The following is a 24838-nucleotide window of genomic DNA, read 5'->3' as shown; positions in this document are numbered from 1 at the left end:
TCAACTATGCAAGTAAAGAATGGGGGAAGAATAGGTTGTATAAAAATAACTTGGAGTCTTAGTGAACTTAAAGCATAATGAGCCAACAATATGGCATGGAAGAAGAAGAGGAAGAGAAAAAATAAGAGGAAGAAGGAAGAAGAAAAAAAGAGGAGGAGGAGGAGAAGAAGGAAAAGGAGAAGGAAGAGAAGGAAGAGGAGAAACAGGAAAACCAATATCAGTTGAGCTAGTAGAAATATGTCATTCAGAATAAGGGAAATTATAATCTTGCTTAATTCTGACCTGTTCAGAGCACTGTACTCAATTCTACATGCCATATCTTATGGAAGGGCATATTGAGAATGTACAGCACACTCAAAATCAGTGGAAGAATCTGAAGCTATTTAGTTTGGAGAAAAGCCTGTTAGCTACCTCAAAATACCTGAAAGACTCTCACATGGGAGAGAAGTTCATCAGGTTGTTCTTAATCCATAGGGAAGGAACTAAGACAGTGGGCAGAATCTATATATGCTAAAAACAAAAATAAACAAACAAAAAACAATGAAAAACTTTCTAAAACTTAAATCTATTCAAAAGTGCCAAGGGATGCTTTTGAAGATAAGCAGCGATAGCTATACTGGAGAGGAGCTAGAGGATCACCAGCTACAAAAAAAAAAAAAAAAAAAAAAAAAAAAAAAAAAAAAAAGGATGAAGGCAAAAAGGGAGGTACATCAAATTAATTGAGGAGTAGCATAAAAGTCATTTTGAGGAAGAAATAAGGGAAAGTTGGATTTGGGTAGGGCAAAAGTAAAGCAGAAGACCTAAATGAAACCTGAAAATTGAGAAAATGGGTATCATTTAGAGACAAACATTTCTAAAAGGCATCATCAAATGATATTATCCTTAATTTGGCTGGATGCTGCTAGAGGAAAAACTCCAGAAAAAATCTCCATTTTTTTTTTCTGGTTCCATCTTTTTCTAATGGGCTTTCTATTTCCTACCCATGTCTCCTCCTACTCATATTCTTATTTTTGTCTTGCCTCTTTTCTTGAAACTCCACGTCTTGATCTTCAATGTTTAGAAGTTTCTGGGCTTCAAAGTTCCTCTTTAGTAGCTGACTGAGTCCCCATGCTTTTGACCTCAGGGGTTGGAAGTCATTTAGTCTCATGAGAGCAGCCGCCCTCTAAAATGCTGGAGCATTTTGGATCCATAAACGGACACAATCCCTCAGCTGAGCCAGCTGCCCAGACTCCAGGATTGCCTGAGCTTTCATGAAGAAAGGATTCAGGAATTCCAGACAACCATGAACTCACCCTTCTTGTCATAGCCTGAAAACCATCACCACTGAAGCTCCCTAGCTAGATCCCTGGCCCCAGGGTGAGGAGCTCAGTGGGATCTCCTAGAACCCCCTCCTTTGTTATTCCTGCCTGCCCCTCCCTTCAGTGTCTGAAGTTTAAGCTCTGCCTTAAACATGCCACATAAAAAGACTGCTTGCTTTCAAAAGTGACTAAATCACCTAAACTTCAGTAATGTTCTTCTAGACTCAGTAAGATACCCTGACAGATTTATTCCTAATAATGTCTTTTAAGTTATTGCTGATAAATGTTATCTACTATAATTAATTATCTGACTAGATTCAGCTGGCTTTATTAAAAGAATGGAAGAATTTGGATTTTAATCTGACATCAACTTTCTAACAGCATGTAATTACTGGCTCTCAAGTGAAAAGTTTGATAAAACAAGTAGTTTCATTAAGGAGATTAAAAGGTAATGCATGAATGATGTAATTGTCGTCTCTTACATGATGTCCCAGATCATGTAATAAGGCATCCTATGTCAAAGCCTCTTGGTTGGGATATGTTGTAGCACAACTCAAGCATTTACATAAGAATTCCTTGGAACACACACAATCTGTTTTTATCCCATTCTACATAAAGTACAGAACAGTGTGTGGACACTGTTACTTATCTTGGGGTTTTAGCATGTGCTAGATACCTTGCCAGATTTTCCAGGCAGCAGATTTTAGGCCCTGGGATGCTATTTGTGTTAATCAGAACGAAGGTAAGAGAGAAAGAGAGTAAGAGACAGAGAGGGAGGAGAAAGGGAGAGAGAGAGAGAGAGAGAGAGAGAGAGAGAGAGAGAGAGAGAGAGAGAGAGAGAGACAGAGAGAGACAGAGAGAGAGAGACAGAGAGAGAGAGAGACAGAGACACAGAAACAGAGAGAGAGACACACACAGAGGGAAAGAGACAAGGGAGAGAAAGAGTGAGTGTGCTATGATAAACACACATGCCTACAGAGCCAAATTTTTCCCTGGGGTACGTATGTGTATGTAAAATTCTCACTGAAGACACTGTGAACTGAAAATACTGAAAAGGAGGGGAAAATAGAGTCTCATTTATTCTCAACTCAAGGTGGGTGGGGTAGTGGGAGAAAGCGAGTAAGAGAGGGACAGATAGAAAAAAAGAGAATCAGAGAAACACACACACAGACAGGGAGAAGAGAAAAGAGAGAGAAAGAAAGAGGATGAAGAAGAAGAGGAGGAAGTTAGAGGAGGAGGAGGAGGAGAAGGGAGAGAAAGAAGAGCTCAGGGTTGTTTATAAATATAAGGTAGAATCCTGTCTCTGATGCTTACCATCTGTTTCTTTGACTAAGCCAGTTTTCCACCCTAGATCTCAGCTTCCTTATCTGTAAAAAGAGAGGGACTTGACTAGACCTCGAGTTCCAGGGCTACAGAGTGAGCATACTGAGATCCTTCTCCTTGTGAGACTGGTTTTCCAGTGATACTGATACAGCAAAACAAGGCCAGGAAAATGGAGAATTCTGCCCCTTCCCTTCCCTTCCCCTTAATATCACTAGGATGGAAAATACTGAACTTTAGCCTAAGAAACAGGGACCCCTCCATTCTAAGCGTGCTTTGTGTGAACACTTATAGAAGTCACGGAGTCTGTGTTCTGAGAGATTTCTAATAGTTTACCAATAGTCAGGTCTAAAAGGCCTGGAACAGTTACCCAACCTTTCCAACTATAGCAAAAATTCCACTTAAATGTCTGCAATGAATCTGGCAGATTTTCCTTTCCCTCTAATGCTATGGCATTCAGCCTCAAGTTCCACTAATTTTCCACTGGATGTGGTTGTGGAAGACCCAGTAGGATCACTGCATCTATTTGATTCCCAGAACTCCCTTCCTGGACCCCTCCTGCCAAAAATATTGTGGGCTATTTTGTATTCACTCCTCTGTGTGATGCTATTTTCCACCAGAAGAATGCCAGCACTTTGAAGACAAGGATTGTTTGATTTCATCGTTCTGTGGAAGACCCCCACTCCCCTCCCCTCTGACCCCATTCACTCTTCCCTCTCCAGACTTCTCCACCTCCAGGGCAGCAGTTGAGTTCCTGGGGGCCTCTTTAGGTTTTATCTTTGCCTTTAGATTATGAAGTCCTTAAGAATAGCTCATATTTTGCTAGCTTTTATGTGTGCCGTAGATAATAGTCAGGTACATAGTAAGTGCTCAATAAATGCTATCTCCAGGTCATTTATCTAGTGCCTAACATAATGTAAGATCTAGAAGTGCTTAATACCTGTTATTGTTGAAAAAGACCTTGGAACTTATCTAGTTCAGTTGTTTCATTCTATGGATGAGGAAAATGAAGCAGATCCCTGCCTCCTTTCTACCTGTCGGGGAAGGTTCAAATCAGAAGCAAAATAGTGAACAAATTAGAATTGCGGGTTTAAAGGAAGACTGAACAGAGATTTTCGGACAAATAACAAATCAGTAATCACTTTCTGAAAAACTCAGATATCAAAGCTTCTAGCCTTAGAATCTAAACAACACATTCTAATGACTTTGGGAGAAAGTGACTTATTAACTATACACATCACACAGTACTTAATTCAGCAGTGTCTAATTACCAGATAAATGGAAATGGACCCCAAACAAACTGTTTAATTAGCTGTGATCCCCAGGACAGTGATATTTGTGAGTGATGAGATAAAGACAACACCTTATAAACTTCAATATTAGATTATATTAGAAAGACATTTGCCCCAGAGAATTGTACAAAGTCACGCAGGTTTCCCACCCTTCACCCCCAAGCCCTAACCCATATGGTTCTCTACAACAGGAAAAGGCAAAAACACATTTTAGCAATTAACATACCACACACGGTCGGCCACCAATAATATTAAATCCCAGAGAGCCAGAGTCTCGATGAAGGACAAGAGTCATTGTTTTCATTTCTTCACCCTATAAGGAAGAGGTAAATTAATTCAAAACTTTATTTATCAACAGGAAATTGCTAGTGGAGATTTTCAGTCTCAGTGTATCATTAGTTCACAGGTCACTGAACTACCCATTTTCCAACTAAGAGTACTGTCTTTGGAAACTGCGCCATGGAAGCCTTTTGATCAACAAGAGGTGGTGAATGAATCTTTGGGTTACATTAACAGTGTCCTAAAGTAGCACCTATGAGTTATTGAGGACCTTCCCAGTAAGGATGCCCCATAGAAGAATGTGTAGGGATGTCTAGACACGTCTGAGGCATACTTTCCATCAGTGTGACTCCTGGGTCTGCAAATCCATTTTCAGGCTGATTGCTCTATCATGTGCTGTCTAGACTTCCATTATTATGTTTGCTTCTCCAAGCTCAAACTAACAGCATCTACATCAGATCATGAATTGCTCAAAGAACAATCCTCTCAAATTTTTACATATCCCCAAACTATCGACAGTATTTACATCGCAATAATCAATGAAAATTAAGTTTTAAAAGTTGGACCCATTTTTGGTACAAACAGAAAAGGCAAAATCCCACTTATCATTCAAAGGACATTAGCAAATTAAAGGCAATTCAAGATATGTGAGCCCTAGAGTACTGAAAACATTCTTTCCAAGACTAGGAAACTCCCTTAAATCAAAAACCCTGGAGAAGTCACAAGTACATTGTGGTAGACAGTGAGTAGGAAAGCAAGGGCACCTATATAGGGTTAGAAAATTTAAATGAATTTAATTTTCACAGAAAACTGTCACCTTGTAATTTTTTTTGGCCAGAAAAACTAATTTTTTTGATAGCTAAAATGATTCCAGTAATCTAATAATAATAATAATATTTATACACTTTAAGGTTTGCAATGTGCTTTTCATGTCTCATGTGATTCTCTCAATTCTAATATTCTAATATTAATATTCCCTTTTATAAATGAAGAAACTGAGACAGAGTGAGGGCAGGTGACTTTGCCCAGTGTTACACAGCTAGTCAGTATCTAAAGCAATATTTGGATTCAAGTCTTCCTGACTCCAAGTCCAGCCCTCTATCCACTAAGTATAGTGAGTACAAAAACATAATCTCTCTGAGTATTAATATAACAAAGAGGTTTACAGACATATGAAAATAGAGATTATATTCTGAAATATGCAATCATAAAGCAAAGTCTCAGAGTTTACATAATCTTCCAGGAGATAAACAACAAATAATAACATATCATAATAACTAATCAGTTAAGAGACAACTGGTCTTTGAATAAGGACCAGAGTTTAAATCTCACCCCTGGCACTAATTGGCTGTGTGAGTCTGGGCAAATACCTTAATCTCTCAGTGATCTAAGAAACTCAAACTCAAACTTCTGCAGGAAGGAGGTTATCTACCTTGGTTTCTATATGGTGAGTTCTTACCACCTTTGAAATTCCAGATCCTACCTCCTCATCCTGACCACCCTAAATAATTAGCTTTCAACTAGCATTTCAAAGAATGGCCTCCCTTGTCCAGACAATCCACTTTTCTGAGCTTTACTTTCCCATCATTCCAAAGTCCTGCTCCACTGACTGCAATACTCTCCAGCCCACGGCTCTGGCTCCAGATTTGGGAAGGATGCCTTTGTCCTGGGGAGCCAAATGAAATGAAATCATTAATGACTAATGAGCTGCATTGTGGACAAGTTTTCATTTTCCAAAGCCCTTAAGAGCCAATCCTCCTGCATCTAGTTTGTAAACAGAAAGGTTGTTTTTTTTTTTTCGGTTGTTGTTTTTTACTGAGAAATGTTACTGAAACAGACATTTTACTGCTAAAATCTCACCAAAGCAGAGTCACTACTTTTCAATAACAAAACAAACTTTCAGATTCCAAATCTTTCTAATAAGCAAATGTGCCATTCAAGTGAAAGTTTATTGAGAGAAGAAACTTTACTGCTGATGTGTCACTTCATGACAAAAACAAATAGTACTTTATATCAAAGAGAACCCTAGAGGTTCTACTATGTCACTTTTTGGGGGAAGTGAAATGAACTTTTGGATCTGTGATTCCTTGGCTATAGGAAACTCCCATCATTGAAACTTTCCCAATTGATATAGATGTTAAGTAATCTGTAATTTCTAGTTTAAAATTGTTGCCTCAGAAACCTGGCCAGAGTCACTCAATATGTATCAAAACTCCTTAATTCACCATACCATGATGCTTCTCACCAAGCAAATGAGATTAGAAATAGAAATAGAAGTAAATGGTTACTGAGAAGTAACAATCTCTTTTAATGGAAATTTTCCATAAAAATCAGTAAAAATTTAATTCACTAAACACCAGTAATTGGTACCTGAAACATTTATAAAATAGCATTCTATTTTTTTAGTACAGTGGAAAAGATCTTAGGTTTGAGGATCTGAGTTCAAATCCTAGCTCTACCACTCACCAGCTAGGAGACATTTGGCAAGTCACTTCTCTCAAGTGCCAAATGAAAGGGATGGACTGGAGGGTTTCTAGAATTAATTTCAACTTTGTATCTACTGTCCTAAGGTCTTAATATGGTCCTCAGACAGGTCAGTCAATAACAACCACTGTCCTGCCAAATAAAACAAAAACTGCCAAAACACAATGATCCTGATTAAGAAGAAGTATAAACTATGTAAGAAAACAAAAACTATCTGCTCTGTTGCATCGGAGAGGTAAAGGAGCTAGGTTCATCCAGACATCTGAAGAAGTTATCTTATGTGTCTGGCTTTCATGAGCAATTAATGATAGAAATTGAAATAGTTACTTAATAATGTAGTGCAGATGTTTTGAGCGAATGCATTTTTTTCCTCACATGTCAGTTTGGAATTGTCAATCAAATATTCAGAGAGGCTATTTAAGTCATACCACATGTGACCTGATCCCCAGTAACCCTTGCAAAGGTAGTTTTCCTTCCTATTGCCATATAGTATCTTTCTCTCCTTGAGATGGTCGAGAATACCATTTTAAGAGACAGATAAAGGGGGCAGAATCCGAGAATGAGGAGAAATCCATATTTGGTTCCATCAAAGGGCTCTGTTTCCTTAAGTGCTTCATTATAAGGAGGGCGAACCTCTGAAGTGCTCCCACAGCCCTACCCTGGAAGGGAGGGTTGAGCTAAGTTGCAGTATATTTATCTGAAATGTCAAAGAAGATCTAAACAGAGTCCGGGCCTTTGAGAACACTTTCCAAAGTGAAACAGGCCAACATTTGAGATGTACAAGACCACAGAAGCAGAAAAAGCTCTGAAAGAAAAAGGCTGACTAGCACCTGAAATATCCAGTTTCTCAGCCTCTGCTGTTGTTTTAAAAGTCACTCATCCACCAGTGGGAATAAAGAAAAATGTTCTTCTCTTTTACATACATTTAAGTCAACAGATTTATTAGGCACCTATTGTTTACAAAGCATTGGCCTAGGTTCAAAAGTAGGATACAAAGCTTAGCTAAGATTCTCCCTGCTTCCTAGGTCTTCCATGGAGCCAGGCCCATTAGTAATGCCTTTTCCAGGTGACCTCCACAAAACAATCATAAGATACATGCATGCAAACAGAATAATCATAAGATACATATATGTATATACATATAGTATACATATATAGGATAATATGTGTGTAAAGAACAATCATAAAATACATGCATGTATATAAAGCAATCATAGAATATATATACATGTATATGCAGAACAATCACAAAACACACACATGTATATAGAACAATCATAAAATACATACATGTATATAGAGCAATCATACATACATATATAAAGCAATCATAGAATACATGCATGTATATAAAAAGCGATCATAAAATGCATACATGTATATAGAACAATCATAAAATACACATATATGTATATATATATATACATGTATATATACACATATACAAACACAGACTTGTGCTCATATATATAGATATCCACACATGTATGTCTCCTACAGACCTTTTTTACATCACATTAGAATATGAAATCTTTGAGAGCACAGACCATTTTCTCCCCTTTTCTTTGTACTCCCAAGGCAGAGCATAGACTGTTGTACCTAGTAAGCAATTCACAAATATTTGCTGGTTTGACTTAAAGCCTACTGAGGGATAACTAGAACAAATGACATGTGATAAGTGCATTAGAGGGATATAAAGAAAAGCCTTGTTTACTTATTATCAAAAGGAAAAGGTAATTACCAGCTCCAACAGTGAAGTGGTGTGGGGTGATGATCCCAGGAAGGCTTTGTGAAGGGAAAAAAAAACTTAATTGGGCTTTAAAAGGTAGGTCAGAATTTATTAGGCAGTGTAGCATAAATAACAGAATGGGCCAAGGTTTGGGTACAAGGAATCTATGAACCAGCATGTTTGGCACAACAAGCAGGCTGATATATCAAGTACTTAGCAGGAAATTCTTCAAAACCATAGCGGAAGGAGAGAGCATTCTTAAAGACAGGGACTATGTTTTGCCTCTTTTCTGTATAGCTAGCACTAGCAGGCACTTAATAAATGTTTGGCTATTGAAGGACTTTAAATACAAAGCAGAGGATGGTGAGTTGTATTTCAGAGGCAATAGGGAGCCATTGATGATTTCTGAACAAAAAGAGATGTTCAACTCTTTGCATTAGGAAGTCTGATAGTAATATGAATGATGTCCAATGAGTAGAGAGTAAATGTGAGAAGTCCTCGTAAGAGGATCCATTAACACAGGCAGGTGTAACCCAGGGCTTATACTAGGATGGAAACAACAGGAATAAAAAGGAGAAATGACTAAAAAAAAGTATTACAGAATCAGATCTATAAAACTTGGTAAACTAAATGGATATGAGAGGTGTTGGTTGTTTGATTACTTTTCAGTCCCATCCAACTCTTTGTGACTCCTGTTTGGGGTTTTCTTGACAAAGATACTAGAGTGATTTGCCATTTCCTTCTCTAGTTCATTTAACAGATAAGGAAACTGAGGCAAAGAGAATTAAGTGATTTGTCCAGGGTCACACAGCTAGATTTTTCTTCCTGTTTCAGACCTGGCACTCTATACACTGTGCCACCTAGCCACCCTAAAATGGAAGGTGAGGAAGAGAGAAAAGTTAAAATTGAAGAGTTGCAGAATTTTTAGTTGTAAGAAACCTGGGAAGTGATCTCACATTACCCTTTCATTTGACAGATGAGAAAACCAAGGCCTAAGAAGGTTAAAGGTAATGGTAGCAGCAGCAGAACTGGGATCCACACCCAAATTCTCTGGATTTCAAATACAGTGCTTTTTGTTTTGAACATGAGAGACAAGGTATCACTGACAAAAATAATAACATCAAGAAGAGCCGGTTTAAGGTAAAAACTTATAAACTCCGTTTTAGACATGTTGAGTTTGAGGTGCTAGTGAAATGCCCTCTAGGCAGGTAGAGATGAAAGTCTGGAGCTCAGAAGAGACACTGGTCTCTACAGATACAGATTTCAAGTGATTTGAGAGTAAAGATGAAGGTTGAAGCCATGGAAGAGAATGAGAGGAATGAGATAAATGAGAGTGAATGTGGAAAGAGAAGTGGATGGGGCCTAAGACAGAGCCTTGAAGAATCCTCCTTTAATGGGACAGGAAAAGTGGGAAGGAGACACTAAAAAGATCCAGGAGGAGAAGATATCAAGTGGGATGAAATATCAAGGAAGGGGCAGTCAATAATATCAAATGTGACCAATAGAATAAAAAATGGCAGCTGAGGGGTAGGGTTGGTGGTGCTACTGGAATGGATCATTAGACCATTTCTGACATGAAAAGGGAGTTTCAGCAGAGTAGTGAAAAGTCACAATTCAAAGAGCTAAGTGCATGGTCAGAATGTGGAGGTATGGGAGCAGATAACACCTTCAATGGAAGAAGGTAATCAGATGGAAGGAAATGATCGAGGAAGGACACAGACAACATAGAATAATAGAGAGACAGACTTGGATTCCGGAGACATGGGTTCAAATTCCGTGTCTGACTTTTACAATTTATGTGGTAATGTATAATGTTCAGGCTAGCTTTCTCTGGAGTCTGGAGTCTGAGCTCAAGCTCACTCTCAGTCAAGTCTCTCTCCAGTCTGCTTATTTCAAGTCCTCTCAGCCCTTTTATACCTTAGTACAATTACATCACTACAGCACACTGAGCATGTGTCAACTGTATGACCATTACATCCCCATATTAAATACTAAGTATATGTGAACTAGAGAACCATCATGTCATCAAACACACTGAGTTAACACCCTGCTGTAAGTATCTTTGCTTCAAGTGTACTTTTCTCAGAGTTCCAGCTTCTACAGTAATGGGAAAGTCATTTACATTCTCCAAGCCCAGCTTCTTTATCTCTGCTAAGAATTGGAATACTTGCTCTGACAGTGCCATATGCAAATGTGAGTTACTATTTTTAGGACTGATTAACCTTCATTTGTAAAATCAGGTTGGATTACTTAAAACTTTAAGGTCCTTTCCAACTTTAAAAGGTATTAGTCCTGGAGTGTAAGCATGCAAGTGGCATCTGATGTGGCAAGAAATGGATACAACATTGGGGAATAAGTATGGGGAGAAGTAGACTGAAGTGGTTTATCAAAGTGTTGTGGGGGAATTGGGCAGTTGGTAATACTAAAAATAAGAGAGAAATAAAAGACTTTGTTAAGTTACCTCAAAGTTCAATACTGAATTTTTCACAATCATCACTCGCCACATGGATGTAAGTCATTACTGGTTGTGGCATATGATAAACAAGGAACTTCAAAAGAAAAAAAATAAGGAAATGGATAATCAAAAAAGAGCCAGTAGGAAAGGATGACAGGTAAACAAGCTGAGCACTCAAATGATATGTTCCTGATATCAGGAAGGCCCCCAGAACCCTGGGTGCACCCTCCATAGTAAATTTAGGAAGACATTGACAGGAGTCATAACCTACAGCATGGGTAGGGATATTGGGCTATAACCTGTATCACTGCAAGAGGTAATCACATTGATGAGATCACAGAGCAATCTGAATATCTGAGTTTTATTAAAGAAGAAATGCTGACATTGTACTTAACTTTTTCAGTTTTAATGATGTTAATTATTTATGTTAATTAATTTTCCTAGCCCCAATATTCAAATAACTCATAAGGATTAAAGAGAGATAATTGGTACAAAAATTATACTTGCATCACCCAAGAAAATCATCAGTATAAAAAATACACCAGTGATCAATACTCTTATTAATGCTTTGCTCCTCATGGCTTCAGAGATTGTAAGAAGAATAGTATCTTTAAAGATACACCATTACCAACCACAAAAATGATTTTAAACAGCAATAGCTTCTATTACTTCTCTGCTCTCTCTCTCTCTCTCACACACACATTCTTCTACTTCCCATCCTGCAATGAGTTTTTAATGATGTAACAATTGATGAACTATATCAAGATTCCCGTGGTGATACTTCAATAGAAAGTGCTTCATTCTCACTGATACTGGTATCCACCCTCTCCAATGAATCTGTGTGCCTAACTCATCTTCTGAGGGTCTTTCCATTAATGCCCCATGTGGGGGTACACCCAATATGTTGAGGGCTTTCCACTAGAGAACCTTTTTTATGTCATGGTGCCCTTGGGAAGACTGGTGAAGTCAATGATCCCCTTTTCAGAATTTTTAAATATTAGAAGGGAATGCTAATTTTTAGTTAAAGGGTTGTGAAAATAAACATGTAACTCCCCTGCATCTAAATTAATAGACCTTCCTCTCAAATGTATTCATAGAACCACTCTTCCTAAGTGATCCTTGCTCCAGAACTTTTATAAACTCTTCATATTACTGTACCCTACCCCAAATCCCTGTCAGAGCCAAAAAAAGCTAAAGTGAAAGTGTGAACAATTAGCTGACTCACTCATAGTTTTAGTCCTATTTTTCAACATGGCTTCCTAATTATGGCGAGAGATCTAGAAATTGCTAGTTTTCTCCTCCATTTTGAAGAAAATGTTTATACCTCATCTCGATCACAGTCTGCTTCAGATGTGATATGCTCACACATTCCTTACCCTTTAAGGAAGAAGGTTCATCTGTACCTCTAAAATCCAACCTAAAACAGGAAAGGGAACATACAACCTTTGCCCTCACTTCCTTACCTAAGGTTGGCTGAAATGGTGTCAGCTGATTGAGTACTGGACAGATCTAAGGACAGCAGATAACAAAGTGTTGGAGATGAACTGGACCTCAAATCCTTTTTTGGGATCTGCCATTAAAGTAGCTATAAGACTTTGAGGGAGTTGCGATCTATTCTGGATCTCTCTTCTTCTACAACTTATAAATGAGGAAATTATTTCTAAAAGCTCTTTCTAGCTTTGAAAAAGGATGAGAGAAAAAAAAATATGGCAACTTTGCCTATTAATTTCTCTCTCTGATCCAGTACTTTCAAAGACAAAAGAACAAACATGGAAGAGGTATTCAAGGTAAGGCTGTTGGAGCCTTGTGGTATAAGCCTGGGAGTAATGATATATAGATGTAATGACAGACATAAGAAACAGTGGAGCCAAACTTGCCCAAGAAACTTGGGTCCGTACCCAACCCCAGCTTTGTGGACAAGATTCTTAGCAAGTCAAGGGGTGAGAATTAAATCGAGATTTTGTTCAGACCTGATAAATGGGAGATGCTTAAAATATAAGATGTGTACTTAATAGAGGATGGCTAAAAGCTACCAAGGTAGAACAAAGGATGGGATTTACCTTAAGGTATAAGAGAGAGGCTGTGGAAGGAATGAGGATGAAAGACTAGCGAGATTTAGTAAAAGAACATCATATCTGGAGTTAGAATACCTTCCCACTTCTCAGCTAGATGGTACAGTGGGTAGAGGACTGAATCTTGTCAGGAAAACCTAAGTTCAAATTCTACTTCAGAAACTTACTAGCTTTGTGACCCTGAACAAGACATTCGATCTCTATCTGTCTCAGTTTCCTCAAGCGTAAAACTGTAATAATAGCAACAAATGAACTATTTGTAAAGCTCTTAGCACAGTGCCCGGCAGATAACAAGCATGTTCTCTTCCCCTTGTCCCATCCTAGCTGGCAGGTTTCCCTGGTGAAGGGAACAAGGGCCCTGAGAGAAGGAAGGGACAAAGGAAAGAGTTTCTGCAGCCTATATAAAGAAGATGTTTACATCAATGATTTTCTTTCATTTTGCAATGGAGATGTTCATAGGTTTTCTTTCTTCCCTTTTTTGGAAGGCTATGGGGAAAGGAGGGGACATGAGTTGTCAAAATGTCTAAACCCAGTCTGACAAAAAGCCAAAAGAAAAGCATGATTTTCTGACTGCTCATCCATAGGAACAAGCTGACTAGCTCCATTGGTTTGTTACAGACTCATCCATGCTGAATTTAGAAAATGAAAAAGATCACTTGATGCTTTAAGTAATGTGAAATCAAGGATGGAGCCTTTTGTGCTTGAAGGAAATTACCATTTGTTTCCACATCAGGAGAACAACAGAATTATTGCTGGAAACCCAGTGATTTGATTTAGAACATCACGAATTCATAGCACAAAAGATGAAGACATATGTCACTTTGAAAAGCAAATACAATGAAAAATTATTTTATCACATATTGGAATAATCCCAAATTTGACAGACTACCAAAGTATAAATTTAAGAAAATAACTCTGGATAAGCAAGGATTACCTAAAAGAATGAAACATGTCTCTAGCTTTAAAAGTAATTCTTTGCAATGACTTTTTATTTATTTATTTTTTTATAAAAAGTGTATCATGTTCTGTGTTTATAGTCCCTTTTCTCCACTGTATCATTCTGGCCCCATTATCTTATGCCATTCAAGACTCAAAAGCTTGGAAACTGGCCATATCCAGATGAGTGCAAGGGAGTCAGCTGATGACAGTGTCAATGCCAGTTTTTCCAAGACATTTTTGATGCGTGGCTCCTGCTTATCCCTGTTTCCAATTGCCCCACCTGGAAAGTTGCCCAGCATGTTGTGAAAGATGTAACTGACCGGTTGGGTCATACATCTGGATGACACCACCGACACCTTTTAGTTTTCCGGAGATTATATAAAATTCATGTCGTCAGATGCTGCTCCCAGTACTGCTGCTTTATGCGGACAGCTGGGAAACAGCCCAGGGGCTGCTGATGAACTGACAAGAAACATACAGGAAGTTGGGAACTCAGTGGTAGACATAAAGGGCAAGTGTTGGGGAAAGAAGATGAAAAAGAGGCAGTTATAGTTACTAGAATTGTTTTTTAAAAAAAGAAGTTGATGGTAGTGATGATGATGATGATGATAAAGGCTAGCATTTACTTGGTTTTAAGGTTGGTGATCATATTTGTATCTCCCATTTACCCTGAGAGATAGGTGTTGTTATCCCCATTTTACAGATGAGAAGACTGAGGCAAACATTGTGAAGTCACCTGCCCAGAGTCATTCAACTAGTAAGTATCTGAGACTGGTTTTGAACTCAAGTCTTCCTGACTCGGGTCTAGTGTTCTATCCACTGTTCACAACTGCATCTAAAACATTTTAACAGTAAAATAAAGTGAGGAACAATGCACGTCTTCATTCAAAACATTCCAGGGTCACTGTCCCAGAAACATGTCCCTTTGAAGCCCAACACTGCATTCCCCAGCTATGTACCTTTGAATCTTTCTCTCCCACTGGCCATTTTGTCCCTCTCCTCCCTGACTGGCATACTCTCCTTTCTTAAATTACTGGCTCCCATCAAGGTCCAAGCTCCAGGGCCAATTCCTCCTTAATGCCTTTCATGATACCTTAGTTGTTACTGCTCTCCAAGGCTCCAACTTTTGTTGTTTTTCAGTCACTTCTGAGTCTTTGACTCCATTTGGGGTTCTCTTGGCAAAGATACTATAGTGGTTTGCTATTTCCTTCTCTGAATCATTTTACAGATAAAGAAACTGAGGCAAAGGGATAAGGTCACACAGCTAGTAAGTAATCTAGGCAAGATTCTAAGCCTGTATTATAAAAGAATTGCTGACCTACAGTAACAGAAGTTTCAGACATTTTTTCCCCATTAAAACAATTTTCTATAAGAAACAACTCAAAGAGAGAATATTCGTGGATGATATGAACAAAAGGATTATCAGTCACTGCAGTACTCAAATAGATCTGCAAGATGGGTATCCTTCCAATAATATAGATGATAACACATCCATACCTCCCCATCTTGTGTTCTCACATCAATTCACCATGGCGGTCCATCCAACATTCCCCAAATTCTCTTGACATACTAAGGATACCAATGGAACATAGAGACTCCAGGAAACAAAAGCAAAAAAAAAATTAAAATTGGGTTAAGGCATAAAAATAAATGGAGACTGGATACAACAGTTAGTTCCAGATGGTAAGAGTTTGGGATGTGGCCTTCTACCAAAATAGTACTTAAGAAGATGTGAAGTGATAAAGGGAAGCAGACATTCAGACAAAAAGTGAAAGAGAGTATGAGGTAGTTCAATGGCTTTAGAACCTACAGAATTTTTTGGTAAAACTTTGTGTTCCATATTTTTCTCCCTCTCTTCCTAACCATCCCACTCCCCAAGAAAGCAAGCAATATGATACAGGTTAAATCCGTGCTATTCTTTTAAACATATTTCCATATATGTCATGTTGGGCCTGCAGAATTTTAAAACCATAGATCTGATCATAAGATCCAAGATATGGAACTGGAAGAGGCCTCCCAAATCATTTAGTTCAGTAGTATCAAATTCAAAAAGAAATAACAGGACCCTGTAGGCTGCATATTGACTTAGAAAGCCATATAAATTTCTTCTAAAAAATAAACACATCAATGCATTATAATCAGATAGGAAGTACATTTTGATATGGTTCTGCCTATGGGCTACATGCATAGCTTCACATCTAACACCTCTGATCTAGCCCAGCAAGGCTGAGGATTTGCCCAAGCTCACACAGCTATTAAATAAATGTCTGAGACTGCATTCAAAACTGCATCTTCCCAAATCCAAGTCTCAGAGCCAAATAATACATTTTTTTCTTTTAGAAATTTAAGTAAAAATGGATGATAAAGATAGTTTTCTTTCCCAGTATTTCCAATAATAAACTTGGCTTTTTAAACATCGTGCTGTTTTCAAATGGCCTCAGCAGAAAACCTCAAGATGTGTGCTTTTCTTTTTCTGCACATCTGTTTCTCGGTTTGTATGGCTGATTTTTAACAATGTTCCATCTGCTTTTTTGTTTGAACATCCACTGATATCTGAAAAAGAGTGCTTGATAGTTACTGGGAAACCAAAAGCAACAAAGGTTTGCTTCCTGTTTTAAAGCTGCCATATAGATCTCTCTTGGGTATGGTGAGAGGTACTTTGGAAAGGGGCGAAGGACAGGAGGTTAAAATAAAAATAGCCATTTTTACTATTTGAGGACATTTCTATCTGAAACACAACAAAACTAGGGCAGGCCAATTTCTACTGCCAGGGAAGTCGGGAGTTCTTATTACATCACTTTATAGTTCAGAAACTAAACTATCCAGTTAATTATCTTTGATAATTTGAAACAGCATAAACACGAATCACTGAAACAAACAGATGATCAGAAACTTAAACTGTCATTAGTCCCATCAAGTTCCCTTGGGGCTTTCACCAGAGCTGCTAAGAAGTAGGAGAACAGAAGAGAACATTGAATATAACTTCTTTCTGCCCAATCCTGACAATAATACTAGCAAGTCCTGCAACTGGTCAGAAGTTTAAAACTGGAAAATAAGGAGTCTTGCATGATTCATACATGAGATAATGCACTCTTGAATAATATGTGGCTATTTCTTTTTCATGACAAACCCTGCTAATAGTGAAAATTAGAAAATTAGAAAATCCTATTTTTTTTTTAAAGAAAGTGTTGAAGCACATTACTTTTGCAATACTTACTTCTACTCCAATTTTTTAGAAGATATTAGGTATTCAAATACTTTATGCATTAAACATATATTGGGAACTGACTCAGCTCCCATGTAGGAGTTCTAAGGTAACCTCTTTATGAGTTCGTCCCATCTCCAGTCATGTGAGAAGACTCCTAAGAATTGCATTTCTGCAAGGTTTCAGGATAGAATCACCCACTAACTGGTCTCTAAAGACTCATCCTCACCTCCACTACCACTGAGAATCTCATCCTCAGATTCTAATTAAAAACAATTATCCAGAACTTATGATATATTAGACCATCATATAAGTGAATCTAAAAAACACAATCTTTGTTATGTAGACCCACACAAAAACAGCAATGAAACTGAACAAGAAAATAGTCCCATATGTTATTTTCTCTACATAAACAATGTCCCACCATTTCCTTTTCTGTAGTAAATGATTAAAATATTATCAACACAAGAGTCTATCTCTAGCTAAGGGCTTTGTACATAGTAGGAATTTACTAAATGCTGGAAAAATGTGGTTAATTAGGAAATGATGATTGTTTCTTAAAGTTCTACAGAATGGAATATTTGAATGACTCAATAGATAAAAGTTGATTAGAAGCTTTGGCTCATATTTTTCCCCCAAAGCTGAATGAGTAAATGAGGAGTGATGTACTGGGAAGCAGACAACACTGCCATTGAAATGATTCAGATAAATTAGGAAGGACAACTGAGAACAATAATCTCACATATAGTGCTAATCACTTGTTGCTTAATCACCCCAAACCACCACATTTCCCACATTGTCCTTTTTATTCTCACCAACCCAAAAAGAAGAGGCATTAGAATATGACAAATATATCGTCTCATTCTGATGCAGAATGACTTAATTCATAATTGTTTAATTGAACTTAACCTGTCAATCAAATGACAATTCTAGAGTAAAAGGATCTGGATTCAAATCCCATCTCTGAAGCTTAGCAACCTCTGTGATGTTTGGCAAGTCACATGACCTCCTTATGCCTCAGTTCCTTCATATGTAAAATATGGAGGTTGAACTAGATGAGTTTTTAGGTCTCTTTTATTGCTAGATCTATGATCTTAAGTTACTAGGATGAAATGATAACAAAAGCACATCAGAGTTTTGCTACAACACTATTCTTTTCATGCAAGCATGTTGTGAGACTTTTTAAGTAAAAGTGTCATATACTGTAATGATTTGGGTATTTTAATGCATGGATCTCTTTGAATGGGGTCCAAAATGGGTACAATTTATAATTGATTCTCATCATCTAGCAAGGATCATCCTACGATAAATTCTGAAATGAAAGTAATAAAGAGAAGTCATTTCCAACTCCTGGATAAAACCATTCTCCCATCCCTAATTCCTGTCACTTGTAGCATACAGATCCCAAGGCTTAATCCACTGCCTTTCACACAACAAAAGCCTAATAAATACTTATCAATAGAAGATGAAAAAAGATGTTTAGGTTTTCATTTTCCTTATGAGTGGCTGAACTCCAAAGTGGCTGAACTGACCAGAACACCATTTAATTCATTTATCAACAATGTAGTGAGAACATTTGGTGTGATGTTCAGCCAGGGAAATTCTGTTGAGTCGTGTGCAATTTTAGACAGTTGGCTCAAGGTGTTTCCCACATCTGGAAAAAAGCTTTTAAAACAACTAAACTGTCAATTAGGGTCACTTATTTACGGTAGTTATAAAGGACAAATATATTTATGGGATGTAGGAGGCTATAGAAAACTTGCTCTGCCTGAATGCCAATCTTGAACTGAGACCAGATCGGCCGAAATATTTTCTTAAACAACTATGAATGATGAGGGGGGGAAAGAGAAAAAAGATCCATTTTTTCAGTGAAAGCCCATATTGGCCTGGTAATCTGTGGTAATATTACCACAAAGGACAAGTCAGCTCTTTGAATTTCTAGGGAGACAAATACATGCCTTGAGAACTACCCAACAATAAGACATTTTAGCAGAGCCAATGAGCTGGATTCAATTGGATCCAGAATCTTTTGCTCCATAGAGAAAAACTATAAGTTCTTGATTATTAAAGAAAAGCTGTTCTAGAATCAAATCGGTGGGTGACAAAGAATAAGACTGAGACAGGGACCAGAGTTATAGACCCATAACAGATGAGAATTATAAGAAGCCCCTTTGTCTTGTGGATATAGCAACTGAGGACTAGAAGAATTAAATGGATGATCGAAGGTCAAACTCATTAGATTGAGTCAACATTCCAATCCCTACCAGGCAGCCTTTTCCTCTGAATATATTTTCCAAACAACTCTGAAATGAAGGGGACAGCATCATACCCATCCTGGCCCAGAGCCAACTTTAGATCAAGGGACACCTTTTAAGACCCTATTTGTCTCTAGATCAGTTTTCTCTTTACTATTCAAAGACGTGACTGACATAGATTAAATGCTATTTGCTCATTTAATGGAATACTTCCAATTCTTTTTAAAGCTAGCTTATATTAGAATGGGGACGATGAAAGAGGGGATGTGTTTTCCTGACTGTAGGAAACTTCAACCAATGCAGTTGGGCCACAGTTTTGCAACCTGCAGTCTTAAAAAGTTGCCTGGGGCACCTGAGAGGTTGAGTGATTAGCTCTAGATGGCATAATACATAGTAGAGATGAAACTTGAACTCAGGTCAACCTAAGTCTGGCCTTCTAGCAACTACACATATCTCAAATACCTCTCTTACTAGCTATGTACCACATACAATGAAAGCCGTAAACATCAAGGAAGTAGCATTTTGTGGAAATCCACAATTTCAGTGTATAATAATCTGTAATCCCAAATTGAGAAAAAGGCTTTTCCATTTATCTGAATACTGCCTTTAAGTCCCAATAACCAATTCTGCAGATAATGAAAGTCATAGAAAACCTTAAAAGGCTCACTACCTCTCGATGTAGTATTATGGAGTGCCTAATAGTTTAACCGGAACGGAACAAAACAAAACAATTATAATGACCCAGTTCAAAAGGCTGGCTTGGCCAGATCCTGGATGATGAGGACAAATGGTTAACTTGACTTCAGGAGATAGCTTGATATCTTCCAGGTTTCCCTAACACCTCGAATATGCTGACTGCTGATACGTCCTACTTCTGAGAGGACCGAAATCATGTGAGGTAACTCGGTGCCAGTCTTTTTTTTTTTTTTTTTAAATAGATGACCTCAATTCTCCATCAGAGGCATATAAAAGTCCAGAGCTCAGCACCAACTTTCAAAGGAGAAGTTTCGCTGGGCAAGATTACATAGTAACATCTTGTCTCCCTGCAAAACCCTTCAGATGATCCTCACTCCCACCCAACTGATCTTCAAAACATACAGTTTGAGTAAAAGTATCACATTTTTTGATTCCCAACCAATTGATCTTCAAAACATAAAGTTTGAGTAAATGTATCACTTTTTTTTTGACTCCCTTCCAACTGATCTTCAAAACATACAGTTTGAGTAAATGTATCACATTTTTTGATTCAGAGAGTTTACCCAAACACTCTAAAAGGGAAACAAAAAGGCAAGAAGAAATAATAAACGAGCTTAACAATGAATGATAGATAAACTCCTGGGGAGTGAATGGCTTATTTATAAATAAAAGTATCACTTTTTCAGGAAGTCCAAATTGCAAGACAAACTTTGGAAACCTATTAAGTGGCCCACCACCGGCAACACTAGAAGGATAAGCATCAGGTAGGATTAAAAATAGTGTTTCTGTTTTTATTTTGGCAACACACCCTCACACAGCCCTTTTGTGTGCTTTCGGAGCGGAGCCCGTGGTGAGTAGCTGAGCTGTAAATATTTGCCCTTCGCCCAGGGTCCGCCAGCTGCTAAGACTGCAGCTGACAGACAGACATGTCTGTGGGCGAAGAGGGAGAAAGTATGTCTGAAAAAAAAAAGGGGGGGTTTCCTAGCAGATCTTGATGATACGTATGCCAGGAAACTAGGGGGAGAGGAGTGTGGCCCAGGGGGAAGAGTTCAGCACCGAGGCAAAAGTAACAAAGCTACCGCCCAGATCCCCTCGTGCCCACCCGCATTCCCCTACTCCCTCCCCATCGGCCCCCGGAGGGTGTCCCAGAGTCCGGGTGGGCTCAGGGCGCAGCTTCTATTCCCAGCTCCGCATCTGCTCCAGTTCGCCCCGCCACAGGCAAATAGCCCAGCCAAAGCGGCGGCGCCCCCATTACCCTCCCACTGTCCCCACCCCCACAACTTCCCCCAAAGCAAAGCAACGAGCCAGCGGGGGGTGGGGGGAGTGGAGGGATGAGAAGGAAGGAGAGTCTCCAACACAGGGTTTTTTTTTTTTGTTTTTGTTTTTTCCCTGCTAGCAAGAAGTACCAGCCTGAGGTGCCTTCCCCGATTCTTCCCCAGTCCCCTTGCAGAAGGAAAAGGGGGAGAGAAGCAGGAGACGGAAGCAGGAGAGGAGGCGATAGCTGGCGGACAGGCCGGGGGAGATACCAGGGAAAGAGGGCGCAGTAGATGCTGAGGCAATGGGGGGAGTAACTAGTGGAGATCGATACTGGTGAGGAGGGGCTAACAACTGAAGGAGGGAGGTGAGAGCTGGTGGAAAGTGACTGTAGCTGGAAGAGAGGGGACCGGAGCTAGAGAGAGAAAGCTCGAGTTAGGGGAGGGGGGCTAGAGGACGATCACTGGAAGAACGGGCGAGAGCACAGGGAGAAGGGAGGTAGTTGGAGGAAACGGGGCGATAGCTTCAGGAAAGGGGGCGATAGCTGCGGGAAGTAGAGACCCGGAGGTGGCAGGAGTGGGAGGCGATCGGTGAGAGCAGGGGCGTGCTGGTGGGGAGGGGGGTGGGATCCGGGCCAGCGCGCCCCTCCCCGCGCCCTACCTTGCTGCCCGGGGAGGCGACGCTGCGGCTGAGCGAGTCGAGCCGGGCGCTGTACTCGGTGAACTTCTTCTGGTAGCGCAGCGCTGTCATCTGCAGCTCCAGCTGCACGGCGGCCAGCTGCGCCACCAGCGACTTCTCGCGCTTGCCGGCCCGCAGCGCCTCCTTCTTGAGCTCCTTCTCGAGGCCGGCCACCTTGGCCTGCAGCGCGCCGCTGTGCGCCTTGAGCGCCTGGAAGCAGCAGTGCGCCCCGGGCCGCAGCTCGCGGTGGGTCAGCACCAAGCCGCAGCCCTGCTCGCACAGGCCGGCGGGCCGCGCCTCGCAGCGCTCGCGCATGTGGCTGTCCACGTCCTTGAGGTTGAGCACCTCTCCGCAGCCCGGGTGGCGGCAGCGTGCCGGCGAGTAGTCGCACATCTCGACGTGCTCGCCCAGCTGCTGCAGCTTCACCACCCGCTCGCAGCCGCGCCCGTGGTGGTCACACTTGATGTCCAGCTTGAGGATGAGGCTCTTGAGCGGCAGGACGTGGTTGAGCTCCTTGGTGGAGATCCGCTGGCACTGGACCGGGCAGCTGCCCTGCTGCACCACCCAGGGCAGGACGCAGCCGGCACAGAACACATGACCGCACGGGGTGGTCAGGGGGTCTTCCAGGACCTTGTTGCATAGGTTGCACTTGAGGTCCGGGTCCACGTCGCCGTCGAAGCGATCCAGCTCGAAGCCCATGGTCTGCAGGCTCGGGCACGGCTCGGTCGGAGAAGGGAGCTCGGGGCCAGGCTGGGAGAGGGGGGCGCGGGGCCGGCCGGGGAGACCACACACACAAAACGCTCAGCCGCAGCCGCCGCCGCCGCCGCCGCCGCCACCAAAAGTTTCTAAGAAATCCCCAACTCCTGGGAGCGGTGGCGAAAGTGGAGCGGCTCCTCCGCCGCCGCCGCTCGTCATCGGGAGAGGCGTCCCAGACAGGCTGGCTGCGCGGCTCGCTCTCCCCGGACTGAGCTAATTGCTCGAGACTTCCTTGGAAAAGGCTGGAGACGACTTCTCTACCGCATTTGCGCGAGTTAACGCGCAGCTTTCTGCCCGAGGCGGCCCGCCTCTCCTCCCCCGCGCAAAAGGGGGCGGGGGGTGAGGGTCAGGGTGGGGAGGGGGACGGGGGACCCGGAGGGAGGAGGGTGATCGCCTGCGGAGTCCTTAAGCATGCGCAGGGGCGAGGCTGGCCATCCAGGTTCAGTTAATTTGGGACAGGGTGGGCGGGGGAGGGGGAGGCGGAGTGGGCACTTTCCTTCTCTCCCCTCCCACCCCACGTCAAGTTGGAAAGGATGAAAATAAAGCTCGGAGAGGGAAAGCGAGGGAGAAGGGAGAAAGAGGCTTGAGCAAGATGCAGAAACCTTCGCTGCTTTTGTTAATAATACCGTGCATCTGGGAAGACGTTTCAAGGCTGTTTCCCCCCTTTTGGGCTGTCTGGCCCTTATGCTAAGAATCTGGAACGAAGACTTTGCCAAAGCTTATGTTCTTTATTTCCAGGATAGTTTTTGGAGGAAAAAAAAAAAAAAAAAGGAATGGAAAGTCTTTTCCTTTAACTTTTTGCTCGTTTGCTGGTCGGAGCAACAGCATCTCTCAGCCTGCTTGTGGAGGGTGAGTGGATGGATCTGGCTGAGCCATCTTACTGGAAACTTGTCACTCACTCAGTCAATAAACTTTCTTCTGTGTCTGCTCCGTGCCAGGTGTTGTGCTTAAAGCCTGGGGAGCGAAGAAAGGTAAAAACGAAGCACACAAACACAAACTCTCCTCTGGAGGAGATCGCAGTTTAATGGGGAGACGACGGGAAAGCTTTGTTTATGCACAGGTAATACAGGGATAAATCAGAGATGATCAGAGGGAGACGCTGGAGTCAAGAGGAATGGAGAAAAGCTTCCTGCAGAAAGTGGGATTTTAGCTGGGACTTGAAGGAAGCCTGGAAAACCAGAAGCAGCCATGAGGAAGAACATTCCAAGTACCTGAGACTGAAAAACTAGCACTGAGAATTGTTCGCATAAGACAATGAGATTTCATTGTGAAATGTTCACTACCTCTCCCTCATAGACCTAAGGGTCAACATAATACTTTGGGTTTTTGTTTTGTTTTAAGGCCTAAGATATCCTAGGATGGTTGGTGATACGGAGAGGTTTCCTTGGCTCTGAGACAGCTCAGATGTTGTTTAGTCAGTTTTTCCCCAATCATATCCAAATATTCCTGACCTCATTTGGGGTTTTCTTGGCAAAGATATTGAAGTATTTTCCATTACTTTCTCTCTCTCATTTTACAGATGAGGAAACTGAGGCAAATAGGTATGTGACTTGTCCAGGGTCACACAAGTATCTGAGGCCAATTTGAACTCAGAATGATGAGCCTTCCTCATTTCAGGCTTAGCATTCTATCCAATGAAGCAGATAGCTACCCCTAAGTATGTCTGTATGTGTATGTCTATACACACACACACACACACACACACACACACATATATATATATATATATATATATATATATATATATACATAGACATGTATATGTAGATATACAAATATGTGTGTGTGTATATATATATATATATAAATTCAAGAACAAAAAGAAACTACTCCTATTGACTTTAATGGGCTTTGGAGTACAAGGAGCATTAATTAGAGCATGTAGAAAGATATTAGTTTCCTCAGGTGAAGTTCTAAACAGATAATGTAGACTAATGTGGAAATATGTTTAATACGATTGTGCATGGATAACCTATATCAGATTGCTTACCATCTTGGGGGAGGGGAATAAAAAATGGAAATCAAAGTCTTACACAAGTAAATGTTGAAAACTAAATTTAAAACATAGATAAAAAAGGTAATATAAAATCAGGGTTCACAAGAATGAAAGGGCTTGTCAGAGTTCT

General features: G+C 40.5%; 1 protein-coding gene across 1 annotated transcript in view; it reads right to left on the bottom strand.

Moving 5' to 3' along the window:
* The window catches only part of PDZRN3 (PDZ domain containing ring finger 3), a 277947-nt gene extending 255025 nt beyond the window's left edge, over positions 1 to 22922 (bottom strand). The window contains exons 1-2 of the mRNA XM_074284090.1: positions 21939 to 22922; positions 4137 to 4223 (exon numbers count right to left, since the gene is read on the bottom strand). Of these exons, the coding sequence (XP_074140191.1) occupies positions 4137 to 4223; positions 21939 to 22655 (804 nt within the window). The 5' untranslated portion in view covers positions 22656 to 22922. The remainder of the gene's footprint in view (positions 1 to 4136; positions 4224 to 21938) is intronic.
* Positions 22923 to 24838: the final 1916 nt, after the last annotated feature.

This window comes from Sminthopsis crassicaudata, chromosome 1 (assembly GCF_048593235.1).
Source record: "Sminthopsis crassicaudata isolate SCR6 chromosome 1, ASM4859323v1, whole genome shotgun sequence".
NCBI lineage: Eukaryota > Metazoa > Chordata > Mammalia > Dasyuromorphia > Dasyuridae > Sminthopsis > Sminthopsis crassicaudata.
This window is presented reverse-complemented; position numbering and strand designations above follow the sequence as displayed.